The sequence below is a fragment of the Chrysoperla carnea genome, chromosome 2 (assembly GCF_905475395.1).
Source record: "Chrysoperla carnea chromosome 2, inChrCarn1.1, whole genome shotgun sequence".
NCBI lineage: Eukaryota > Metazoa > Arthropoda > Insecta > Neuroptera > Chrysopidae > Chrysoperla > Chrysoperla carnea.
The window spans coordinates 49646794-49660131 of record NC_058338.1 but is presented as its reverse complement, the minus strand read 5'-3'; the positions used below and the strand labels follow the sequence as shown (position 1 = coordinate 49660131).

General features: G+C 27.7%; 1 protein-coding gene across 1 annotated transcript; it reads left to right on the top strand.

Moving 5' to 3' along the window:
• The first annotated feature begins 5670 nt into the window (after nucleotides 1–5670).
• Nucleotides 5671–10330, top strand: LOC123292744 (terminal uridylyltransferase Tailor-like). Its single transcript, XM_044873458.1, has 7 exons — nucleotides 5671–5854; nucleotides 5947–6342; nucleotides 6404–6646; nucleotides 8047–8338; nucleotides 8996–9189; nucleotides 9394–9630; nucleotides 10082–10330. Exons 1-7 carry the CDS (start codon nucleotides 5803–5805, stop codon nucleotides 10258–10260), a joined length of 1593 nt encoding a protein of 530 aa, XP_044729393.1. The 5' UTR covers nucleotides 5671–5802; the 3' UTR covers nucleotides 10261–10330.
• The last annotated feature ends 3008 nt before the right edge of the window (nucleotides 10331–13338 follow it).

The window sequence follows — 13338 nt, the reverse complement described above, 5'->3', positions numbered from 1 at the left end:
CCAATAGATGGAGAAATTTTGATTAATTTTTATAATGCTGTAATACATTTCTTTACAATATTTTATATAAAATACACGAATTTTATAATTGTAGTTTGGGCAAAAGAGCTTGAAGATTGAAATTTTTGTTCGGCATCTTAATTGACCTAAGCCTTCGCGATAATTTAATAATCAACTGAAGTACCTAACCGGTAATAGGTACAAGAACACTTTAAATTAGAAAGTAGTGTCCCCTCAAAAATTTTTTCAATTAATGAAAAGAACCCCGCAGATTAAATAGGAAAATGGCTTTCTGTGAAATTTTTTTTAAACCGCCTCTAAAATGTTCTTCGGATCGTTCTGATCAAAAGCTCTCACGACCACAAAATTTTAAACGGGTAGTTTTCGAGCTACGGGTGATCAAAGCTACACATACACAACGATTTTAATGAAATTTTTTGTTATGTGTTTATAGGACCATCAAGGAACATTCAACCAACTTAACTTAATCATATAGGAAATCCCCAATATAGGAAATAATTACTAAAAAATTGTTTTGATATGCTTATTTTGGCTGGAAATTGCCTTTTAGTAAGTATTTTTGGTATAAGGATTTATATAAAATACAAAAATTTATTATTATTTTTTATTCAACAACTCAATTGCAAGACAGTGTGTTTTATAAAGAAGTGTTCCAAAATTAACGCAAGAAACTTGTATCAGACGTTAATCTTAAGACACCCTATATTATTATTATTCATTTTTTTTTTTTATATAAATAAAGAAAATCGTTATATATTTTAAATTTTGTTTTATTTTTTATTTTTTAAACTTTTCTATCCGATTTTTTCTTTCAGAACAAAATTATCAATTAATTAATTATTTGGCAAAGGTAAGTATTAAGTTAATTATGCTGTTATAAAAAAGCCGGGTGGCAGGGTGGATTTAGCACTTGCCTATGAAACCAAGTTGCGCTGGTTCGTATCCTGGTGTGGATAACGTTTTTACTTTTAAATTAAATGAATTTTTTCTGATGTTTAAATTTTCCACTCTTTTTACACTTAAAATTATCTATATAACCCTCCCTCTTGCCATAAATTATGTCAATTATACATATGTCATAAATCATTATTCTGTCAGGGGGTGGGAATTTAAATAACATAAAATTTCAGTAAATAATAAATAAACAACGATCGAACCCCACCCCTTGGCAGAAGAATGATTTATGACATATGTAGGAAAGTAGGACTAACATAATTAATTTTTTTTGTTTTAATAACATGTTCTCCTATTACAAAATCTAACAAGAATAAATTTTAGTATGTACAGCTAAAAAGCAAGCAAAATAAGTTTTTTTTTAAAATACATAATAGGCGAATATGTTTTAAAAAAGTGTAATAAAGTTAAAACATGTTCTCCTATTTCAAATTTTAGTCTTAACGAGCGATTTTTTAATTTAAATAAATACAAATTTTAAAATTTTGTAATAGGAGATTATGAGTGAGATAAACTAGATGATATGTTTTCTTATTAAAAAGTTTCTGATTTTAGCATAACCAAGCCAATTTAGCTCCGCGATCTTAGCACCTCATGTGCGGAATTTTGATTGACCAATTATACCATCTGAAAGGTCAGAAATTGGTCATAAAAGGTCAGTTGTTCTCATTAATTGGTCAGCATCAGAAAATTTTTTATTAAAGATTAAAGTTTTTCAAGGTCAATTAATAAGTTTAGCACCTCATTCGCAGAAAAAATAAAAAACTCCACCTATGCGCGATCGGGAAGCATTCGCTGATAATTGGTCAGCTAATATAAATAATTGGTCAGTTTAATTTAATACATATTAAAAAAAATTAAAAAAGTTGTTTCTGTCGTAACGCGCATGCTTTGAGCCGGATGGTTTTATCAGGGCAGTGAGTACTTACGCACAGCTCTTCACTATAAACCAGACAGAGTAGGGGAAATATTTTTTTTATAATTTTTTTTTTTGATATGTACTACTATCAAATATACATGTATATTTGATAGTATACATATAAAAAAAAAAAAAATGGATAAAATTTTTACTTTTAAAAAAATGAATTTTTCCTTTTATTTAAATTTTTCACTCTTTTTATACCATGTATATATGAAATATACATAGTATATTAAGTTTAGTCCCAAGTTTGTAACGCTTAAAAATAATGATGTTAGTATAAAAATTTTGTCATAGGTGTTCATAAAATCACCTAATTAGTCCATTTCCGGCTGTCCGTCCGTCCATCCGTCCGTCTGTGGACACGATAACTTAAAAACGAAAAAAGATATCGAGCTGAAATTTTTACAGCGTACTCAGGACGTAAAAAGTGAGATCAAGTTCGTAAATGAGCATCATAGGTGAATTGGGTCTTGGGTCCGTAGGACCCATCTTGTAAACCGTTAGAGATAGAACAAAAGTTTAAATGTAAAATTTTTTTTCATAAACATCACTGTTTACTCGTGAGGGCGCCAATTAGGCGGAAATTTTATAATAGGTACTATACTTGATTATCAGTTATGTATGTGTCACATGTTTGTATGTGTAATGTGATAAATAAATCAACACTGACTATGCATGGTATTTCAACAATTAACTCAGTCAATTGTTTGTTTTCACTTGTATTATATATATTTGTACATATGTCACCTATAAAAAATTTGAATGAATAATAATAATGGTTATTTTATATAGTAAAAAATCAATTTTCGGGATAACGTTTTCAAATTAATATAAATAAATAAATATCGTTATATATTTTAAATTTTGTTTTATTTTATTCTATCCCATTTTTCCTTTCAGAACAAAATTATTAATTAACTAATTAATTTTTTTTTAGTAAAGGTACAAACAAATTCTTATAAAATATAGGTGAGATAAAGAAGTTGGATTGTAAATACGTAATATTCTTTTTGGATTTTCATTTTATTTTTGTGTGGTATTTGGTTTGTAAAAAAAAAGTTGATGCAAAAAAATTTTTTTAAGATGAAATTAATTATATGGAATTATGTGCAAGTAATTCGTAAATAGTTTTTATGTATTTTGATTTCATTTAAATAAAGTTGAAAACTCAAACCCTGTTTTTATTTTATTTTTCCCCATCTCTCTGTAGCTATACAATATTATTTCAGTTAAAAATAGGTGAGTATTTCGAACTTCACGATAGGTAAGTATTTCAAACTTCGTTTGCCATTTTTTTTTTTTGTAATAACACTACTCAAAATTTTCCGAAAATGAGTTTTACTTTTTGTTATAATTTAATAAAGTCGAAAATATCAATATAATTATTTATTAATACGAATAACAGAGCCCTAATGGTATAATGGTTAGCGTATCTGACTTCGAATAAATAGTCCCTTGGTTCGAAACCAGGTGAGGACATATATTAAAAAAAAGTTCCTTAAATCTTTTAAGCAAAATCTGATTTTTATTTTCATTTTTTTTCAAATTTCCACCACAGCATGTTTGCCTAGTAAATGATGAAAAAATTAGTTTTTTTTCGTTCAAAAACTTCAATTTTTTTCACATTTCTACTAGGAGAACATCAAGGACGGACGGAATAAGTAGTACCTGATAGCAAGGTAATTGTTGTCACCTCGTAAGTCAGAAAGTTAGTGGTCTGCACACCCGTGTTTGGTGAGTGTGACCTCTAGTGGGCAGACCAATAACTTTCTGCCAAAATAAAATTTTAGACTTTCGGGGTGAAAACACTTACTCACCTTTCTCCTTATCAGGAACTACTAATTCCCACTTATGTTCTCCTAGTACAAATGTTGAAAAAATTGAAAATTTTTTCGAAATTATATTATTTTTTGAATATAAAATTAAACTGACCAAAATTATTTATATTAGCTGACCAATTATCAGCGAATGCTTCCCGATCGCGCATAGGTGGAGTTTTTTCAATCTTTAATAAAAAATTTTCTGATGCTGACCAATTAGTGAGACCAACTGACCTTTTATGACCAATTTCTGACCTTTCAGATGGTATAATTGGTCAATCGAAATTCCGCACATGAGGTGCTAAGATCGCGGAGCTAGCCATTTTTGTACATATTTTTAATATTTTGTAACAGGAGAACATGATTTTAAAGAGTTAGATATATTTATGATTATTTAAATTCCCACCTCCTGACAGAATAGTGATTTATGACATATGTATAATTGACATAATTTATGGCAAGAGGGCGGGTTATATAGATAATTTTAACTGTAAAAAGAGCGGAAAATTTAAACATCAGCAAAAATTCATTTAATTTAAAAGTAAAAATGTTATCCACACCAAGATACGAACCTGTGTTACTTAGTCTCATAGGCAAGTGCTATATCCACCCTGCCACCCACCTTGTTATAAAAGTATAATTAACTAAATACTTACTTTTACTAAATAATTAATTAATCAATAATTTTGTTCTGAAAGAAAAAATTGAATAGAAAATTTAAAAAATAAAACAAAATTTAAAATATATAACGATTTTTCTTTATTTATAACAAACAAACAAACAAAAAAATGGTCTAAATTTTCATGAAAAATCATATTGTACATTTTCATAAAGCAAATTAACAGAGATTCTTCTTTTCTTATTAAAGATTTTATACAAAATAAGTAAAATTCGATCACTTTTATATAATAATAATAAAGGATGTCTTAAGATTAACGTCTGATACGAGCTTCTTCCGTTAATTTTGGAACACTTCTTTATAAAACACAATATATACTTTCTTATAAATACTACTAACTAAACCATAGAGATATGAAAATAGCGAATGCTAGCCTGTAAGTGGATGCGATATGCCGCATATCATATGCGATACCGATATGTTTTCATTTTAACATTGGCGATGATATATAAACAATGCGCGCATGCGCAACAAAAGAGGAAAAACGTCTGCAATTGAATAAATGATTAAAAAAAAAAAAATTAATATGAAATATTTATAATCCAACAATTGCTAATAATAAACGAACAATCAATAATTCCTTAAAATACTTTGATAAAGAAAGTGGATATCAATAGTATGCCCCCCCCCCCCATTTTACCCAACGCCCGGACTAACTTAATGACAAATAATTGTTTAATAAATAATAAATAAACAACGATCGAACAAATAATTTTAATTATCAAACAATGAAGAACAAACGACGAACAATGGATTAAAAAATATTTATAATTAATTAACCCATCAAAAAAATGTTGTGGGGGCCTAATTACGTTAGTAAGGAGCACAAACTCTGTGTTGAAAAATGACCTTGAAATGGCATTAAATTAAGATGGCATTGGTTTTTCAGAGAACATACAGTTCATACATATGCATGCATGCATACATATACACATACACTAACATGAGCGGCATCAAACAGCCATTATAGATTGTGCTCCTTTACTTCTACATTCCAAAGAAATAACGTACCTATATAAGCCTATGGTTGGAAATAGCTTAATTGACACTGAGGCATGCGTAAGCTAAATATAAATTTTATTATATTTGCTCACTGCTGTTTGCATCAAATTATTAAGCCGATTACAGAAATGCTGAGTTTTGTATTATTAATTGAAAATAACCAAATGATTAGATTTATTTTTTGAGTAGTATAAGTAGGGCATACACATTCTTCAAGATTTAAAATTGATTTTTATAAATAATTATATTTTTAATTAGGGGAAAACCCGGTGTGATTCATTACTGCTATAGTGTCATTATTAGTTTAGTAAAACAAAACTATCACTAAGCTAAGCTTGCAAAAATAAATGTTTAAAATTATAATAAAGTAGTTGAAGAATAGTTTTTGTTAGAATTTCATTGAAATGGCATTAAGAAGAATTAGATCCAAACAAAATAAAATGGGTAGAGAATTGGGTATGTTTAATAAGATATCACTGACAAATTTTTAGGTTATGAACTAATCAATTATGAATTTCTTAATTAAGCAAATAATTTTTTGTTTTCAGAGAGTAAAGTAATATTTATAGATGATAATAGTTTAAATTTATATCCGGGAACAAATTCAGAAGTTATATACAGATGCGATGAATGCAATTATGAAATTGAAATTTTCAACGAAAATTTAGTATTATCATGGCAAATGCACATACAAGAAACGTATCATTTTGAAACACTTGATCGTGAACGTGAATTATTGGAGCAAATGCTTGAACGAGAACAAAATGGAACAAAGTCTAAAGAAAAAAATAAAAAAGGTAGACGTAATCGTCGAAATGGAAAAAGTACTGCCGATGATGAATCCGAAGAGAGGTGGTCTAGACGACGAGTTTTAGTATTAAATGAAACTAACTATTCAGATGAATATAAAAATTTATCACAACCAAAATTTTGTAAAAATTCAGGTATTATGAAATTTTTTCATAGAAATTTCTCTTTTGTTAACCTGGAATTTTATTTTTTTAGATGTTCATGATATTTTTGATATGTTTCCATCTGTAGAATTAATAAATAAATGGGGACACGAGGAAGTAATGAAAGCTGAAAAAGAGAAATTAAAAGATCAATCGAAAAAGATAGTTCTAGAATCTTTAGAAAATATTATAAAAGAATTTTATCCAAAAAAATTTACAATTAAATTATTTGGATCTCGCGTAACTGGATTAGCTACTGGAACAACTAATGATATGGATGTTTTTATTGATACAGGTTTGAAAACTTTGTTTTCATCTGAGGATGTTTCGAACTAAGCAAATAAGCTAGAACCTGGATAAATAGAATCTTAGCTTAAATAAGAAATATCGAATATTTTTACCAAAGTTCTAGTATACGAGAAATTTGAAATAAACAACTTCCAATTAATTGAGGTTCCAATTAATTTCAGAGGGATGATAATTTTCTAGTGTTTAGTTCACATAGGCAGTGATAATTGAGAGATTTTGTTTTGAAATATTCTATTTACACAGATAACAATGAATGCAAACAATAGAAAATGAAAAAATTCGAGTTATTGCGGTTTTCCTGCAGTTTTAAAGCTGTTGTATCAAATATGTGTCCATAGTGTAGGGTTGCCTGTCACACTATCAAAAAGTGTAAGCCGGTAGGAATGATCGTAACTCTAGGAGTTAATTCTACACAAGAAAACGCGTATAGAAGCTCATATATTCCTATATAATTGTCTTTTGTTTTTAAATTTTAGCAATTTTTTACTTGTTTAAATTATGAAAAATAATGCCCGCCTCTTTAGGCACTTATTCTTGACATTATGTTAGGTTTGACATTGAAACATTACAAAAAGTTCGTATGAATGAATAGGAGCGAAAACGGTTCCCTTCGGAGATTATTATCTCTAACAGGCATGTTAGAGATAGACCAACTCTCTTAAGACTCTCCTCTGATTGGGATTTTAAGAACGATCCTGGTGTAAATCGTCAGATAGGACGAAATCCTTGACTTGTACTAAAATCTCCAAGCAGTAATCTCGTACAGATTTTGGCTGTGTATCTCTCGGATCGGTAAATACTTTGGACTACTCAGTCAAATACAAGGAATTTCTTGCCGCAAAAAAATTTGTTGTATTTTAAAAGAAAGTAAACAATATTTTTAGAGCAAAAAGAAATTTACTTTAATCCAGAAAAACTTCTTGGTTTAAGACATTTTTTTCTTTCAAATTTAAAATATATTCTTGAGAAAAAAAAAACATTTTTCCTGTGTGTAAAGATTTATACCGCAGTTATAATTTTTTTTATCCGATAATAAGTACTAACAAGATTATTGTCATGAAAACTTACAATGCAATATAAAGGCTACCTACCACTTTATTTGTCTAGAAAAATTTCTATTACAAAAAACGAAAAGAAGCTCTATGTAAACGCTACATCTATCTAAATACATCTATATTTTATCTAAAAGATAGGAGAAAAATATAAAAACGAAAATGTTCGTTTGTACTTTTTAAACGAATAACTTTTGTTTAAAATATATTTTTATGAAGTTAAAAAATTTAACGCAAGATCTCGAACTTTATTCATAATTTTCGTCAAATCCTAAGAGAATACAACGTACCAATCGCTATAGTAAATACTAAGATTCTTAAATTTATATTCTAGATGGTGAATTAACGAACGACGAAAATGCACAAGATGAATTTTTGTGTAAATTAAATAAATTTTTTTTAAATAATTGCCATGTGATAAATATGAAAAAAATAAAAAAAAATAAAGAAATAGCAAAATATTTCGATGAAGTAGGATATCCATTATATGGTGCTTGGGGTGCAGTAGTTTATATTAAAAATACACGTACACCAATAATCAAAGCTAAAAATAAGAAATGTGATATGTCCTGTGATATTTCTGTTAAGAGCGGTTTATCAGTAATTAATACTGAATTATTAAAGAGGTATCGTTAATTTTTTTTTTTTTTTAAATACATTTATAGTGTTATAAGGGCCCGTAGATGTGTTGAATGTTGGTCCGTAGATGGTAACTGGTAAGCCAATCTCCTTGAATAAATATAGATTTCAAAATCCAATAAAATATCCAAATTTCAAATCGATAGGGTAAAGGGTATAACCGTAGTGCTTGAAATTCAAATGCAATTTTAATCATTCTTTTCTGGAAAATGGCTTTTCTTTATAAATATTTTTTTCCACCAATTAATATTTAAGAGGAGTCTTAAAAAAATTATAAAGTTTCACGCCAATCAAATAATGAAAAATGAGTGAAGAATCGCCTTAAAATATATGATATATCTTTACTTGATTGACATCTGTCCGAAACATTAAATGAAAACCCTATTGTTAAAACTTTTGAATTTCGTAATTTAATTTGTCACAGATCAAAATTTAAAGCGATAATCAGCAAAGAACTCTAGTGTCTATAAGCTTATATAAAATATATATCGCGTGTCTCATTTTAAACTAATAAGCTAAATATTTCTTCCTTCTCCGCCCTCTTAATCTCTTAAATATCGTAAAAAAGTAAGAATATAATTCTACCTACTAGAACACTACTAAAAATGAAAATTTAATTTTTTTTAAATTTCTATTTTATCTAGTTTATTTCATCATCTGCCTATAATGCGACAAATAATATTAATTTTACGATTATGGTTTAAAAATTGGCCATGGTCAAAAAAATTTACAAACTATGCAATTTCCTTAATGACTTTATTTTATTTACAAAATGAAAAGGTATTGCCATCAGTTCATAAAATAAATCAAAAATGCGTTAAATTGAAAAATGAAGCAGGTATGTAAAATTTGAATTAATTCATTTCCGTTTTCAGCTTTTAGTTCACAAATTTAATTTCTAATTTAATGAAATTAAAAAAAAAAAAAATATTGTATAAAATAAAAAAAGCGATATTTAAAAAAAAAAATTCAATTGTGGTTATTAGGTGAAAGCCTTTATTGATTGACTATTTGTTTATATTTAATTTCAATTTGTTTAAAGGATGGCCCGTATATGATTATTCAACGCACGAGGAATTTAAAAAGTTAAAAATAAATCAAGAACAAATGTCGTTAACAGAACATTTATATAAATTTTTTAAATTTTATGCCAAATTTAATTTTGAAACAGATGTGATTTGTCCTTATATGGGACATTCTGTAAATCGGCTCAATTTTCAAAATGATGGTTTAAGTTTACCTATTGAAATGGTGGATTATAAAAATTTTGTTAGCAATCGTAAGTAAATTTATGATTATTTCTATTCTGCCAAAAAGTTTAACTTTTTGAGAGACAGAGATAAAAAATTGGAAGGCAATTAAAAGTAACCAGGCTATACGATCGCGAATCTCTGTGTTTCTAATCCAAACTTACTATTGACCAACGAATTCAATTTGCGATATGTCACCTACAAACGATTTTAGGTAAAGGCTGAGATACCAGGACTGTAAGAAAAATATTAAATATAATAATACATTTTTAATTCCAAGGTTTTTTCGAATATTATGCCAGATATATGCTCTCGAAAGGTTTATTATAACCAATGAATAAACTTTAAACTCTTACATCTCAAAAAAAAAACGTTCACGTTTTTGAATGATAAGCAATGTGCACATAAAAACTGTAAAGTCCTTTCCATCTTTAAATTATTTTCTGTTTATTTTTAAATAAAAAATAAATTTTTTTACAGCAAATAAAGAAGAATGCTTATACGACACTCCGATTGTATTACAAGACCCAATTGAGCAATGCCACAACGTTACACGAAACATACAAAAATACGAGTTGCAAAAATTCAAAACAATGGCTGAACTAACATGTTTGGTACTGGGTGACCGAGTTTTAAAGTCAGTTACACTAGAATCATAAAATCAGTTAACTCTAATGTTCGTTTAAAATTAGAAAATTGTTCTTGTTTTTTTAATAATTTTATTGAAAATGTTCTTTTAATAATTTTATGTATTTAAAAGATTTTTTAACTTGACGAAACATATTACTTAGAGAAAAAAAGTCCTATAATTTTTATATGAAGCAATTTTCAATGTGATTAGTGATCAATTTGGAAAATTATTAAGAAATATCTGGAGTTGTGAAATAAAAATAATGTAGGGACATAAATCTTTTTATTTCTGGGAAAACCGGATAAGAATTTACCATTCTTTCATTTGTGGCTTTGGTGTTGAGTTGTTTAGCTAATTATACTAAAAGGTGCGTTTTTAAGGCGATTTCGCTTTCTGGGAAAGTTTTTATGGTCATCGTCGTGATCAGAGTATGATTTTCTATAGGCATACATATGCCCTAAACACGTGCGTGTATAAATATTCTTTAAAAATTTTTCAAATCAAATATGCCCGCTCCCTATTAATCATCTCGGCGGGGACCATTTCGATCACTAACTACACTGAATTGTTTTTATTTTTTAAAATTGGTTTAATGATTGTCTTAAATGAATTCCATTTCATAGTTATTTAAGCAGATTTTGGGATTTTTCATGTTTGATAAAACTTCAAAGTACAAGTTATCTGTTGTAATATTTATAATGTAATTTCTTTCATATTCAATAAAAAGTATATTTTCTTATTTAAGGTAGTTCTTTCTCAGCAGTCCCATCAAAAGTTATTTGCTTAGTACTCATGTTATAAATATATAATACATAACTAAGGTTATAAACAAAGTTTTTTACCTGATACTGTACTTTTACTATTACGGCCTCACACAAATTTTCTTCAAATGTAAACAGCGTGTGCATGTATGGCTTTTAATTACTTATATTAAAAGTTTTGAAGTTTTCTTAAGATTGCCTGCGTGATCCAACTGCCTTAAAATATAATTTCAAATATTCACGTTAATTTGTATCTCAAAAGTGCCACAACTTCAATGTGTTTTATTTTTAAAACATTTTTATAATCGAATCAGTTTCAAAAGCTGTTTGACCAGTTCGGTCTAGTTTTCAGATTTGTGCATAATATAAGTGACGGAGATGCGAAAATGAATATTCTAAATAAAAACAAAAAATAAATTTAAAAAAAATCAAAACACTCGACTCCGTTAAATAAAAACTGAAAAGAATAAAACAAATACTTGTAATAAATTTCTGTAGTTGTGTAAAAAAATCTCATACCTCGTTAGTGGGCTTATTTGTTTGGCAAATATTGCGTATCGTGTTTCATTTTACATAAGCTTTGGTTTTTCTGGGCACCTTAACATTTTTTATGGATGTAATATATTCCCTTTAGTAGTTAAAATAATCCCCTACATAAAATTCGTTGGTGGGCTATTTTTTTGGGCAGATATCAAGGCAGATTTTTTGTAAAATATGATTTCACCCCTTAAGAATTTGTTTTTGTAGATAAAAATTTGATGGAAATGACCTGTAGAAAATTCTGATACATTGGAAACTATACTAGCTACCGATATCTCTTTAACGGCAACTGTAAAAAATGATTTTGCTATTGTAAATGCTGGGCTGATTTGGCTTGATTGAAAATGAGCTATAAAGAAATCCCGTACCATCTTTTTGAGCCAAGATATTCGCTTTCCAAGCAAAATTGGCACTTCTGTGAATATCGTAACCCAAGTAGCTCCTATAGAAATTTTTTATAGTTAATTTTCAATAAAAATAAACAAGCTTTCGAATGGTCTTAACTTTGTTGTAAAATAACTTTACCTACACTATTTTGCAGCACATAATTAATAGACTTTATGTCACAAATTCCCTTCATAAAAATATCTTAGATTAGCAAAAAATACAATATGTCAGCAACCAAACGGGTGGCATGTAATTTAAAAGAAAACTAATTTTTTATTAATTAAAACTAAATACTATATATATTTATTAAAATATTGAATAAAATTAACACATAATATACAAATTGGAAGCAAATAATTGATTTTTTATACATATACATTTTTTTAATAAAATGTAAAAATAAAAATGTAGTACTTGAATTTAAAAAAAAATATGAATTAGTAAAAACAAATTGATAACAGGAAATATATAACTCTGAAATACAAATAATTATTAATTTAGAAGGGAAAATATTTTTTACATTCTAATTGTTAAACTTATTTTAGATAGGATAATAATAATAGTACCATCATTTGACGATTTCGTCTCACAAAAGAGCAACCCAGCTAAACGTTTTGGGGATACATAGTGTTTGATATGTAGATTCAACTAAAAAAAAGTTGCTACCGACAAAGCGGGTGGAAGATAGAAATTTTGTACGTTTTCTAGTAAAAAATTTCGCTGTTATTTAAAAGAACCGAGTAAAAAGCTTGAAAAGTTGAATGTAGTTTTGTATGTTTAAGAAAGTTATACCAGCCAAATGGTAAACGTAATTTAAATGGAAGGTATGTATGCGAAAAGTGCAATTTTTCAATTAAAACCAGTTTAATATTGTTGACGACATTGTTTACGAGTTGTCTGATTACTAATTAAACAGTTGATATTTAAAATTTGTTACCAAAGGATTTATTTAAAAAATCATGTACTGCACGTTAAGTAGTTCAAAATTAACACTCATTTTTTAAAAAAAATGTTCAATAATATGTGTATGCGTTGTTCAACATTGCATGTAATACTGCATGGTGATTTTTTCAATATTAATATCGATCGATCGCGTTGTCCACTCAACTGCGGATCACCTAGCACCTTTGGAATAGACAAGTTTAGACTTGTGGTTGAAATTATTTGTACTGTTTTCCCATAAAATCAATGTTAAATATATTACCGTACTTTTGAAGTCATTTAAATAATTGGGCAATCCCCACCCCTCTAAAATTTTCAGATTTGATTTAGACTTAGTCCAACTTCATATAAAAAAAATCAAGCTTTTTATCCAAAATTGTCCTGGCGCTAGTACATCCTTAACTATACATTTCCTTTAGATAATAATGGTGATTTTACTTAACTTAAAATTTTAATGCAACATTTTCTTTGCAGAT

Bases quoted from the DNA above. Each gene is read 5' to 3' on its own strand.
- LOC123292744 (XM_044873458.1), top strand. From the start codon at position 5,803: ATGGCATTAAGAAGAATTAGATCCAAACAAAATAAAATGGGTAGAGAA. The intron at 8,339-8,995 runs GTATCGTTAATT...TATTTTATCTAG, and splicing joins AATACTGAATTATTAAAGAG to TTTATTTCATCATCTGCCTA. The intron at 9,631-10,081 runs GTAAGTAAATTT...ATTTTTTTACAG, and splicing joins TAAAAATTTTGTTAGCAATC to CAAATAAAGAAGAATGCTTA.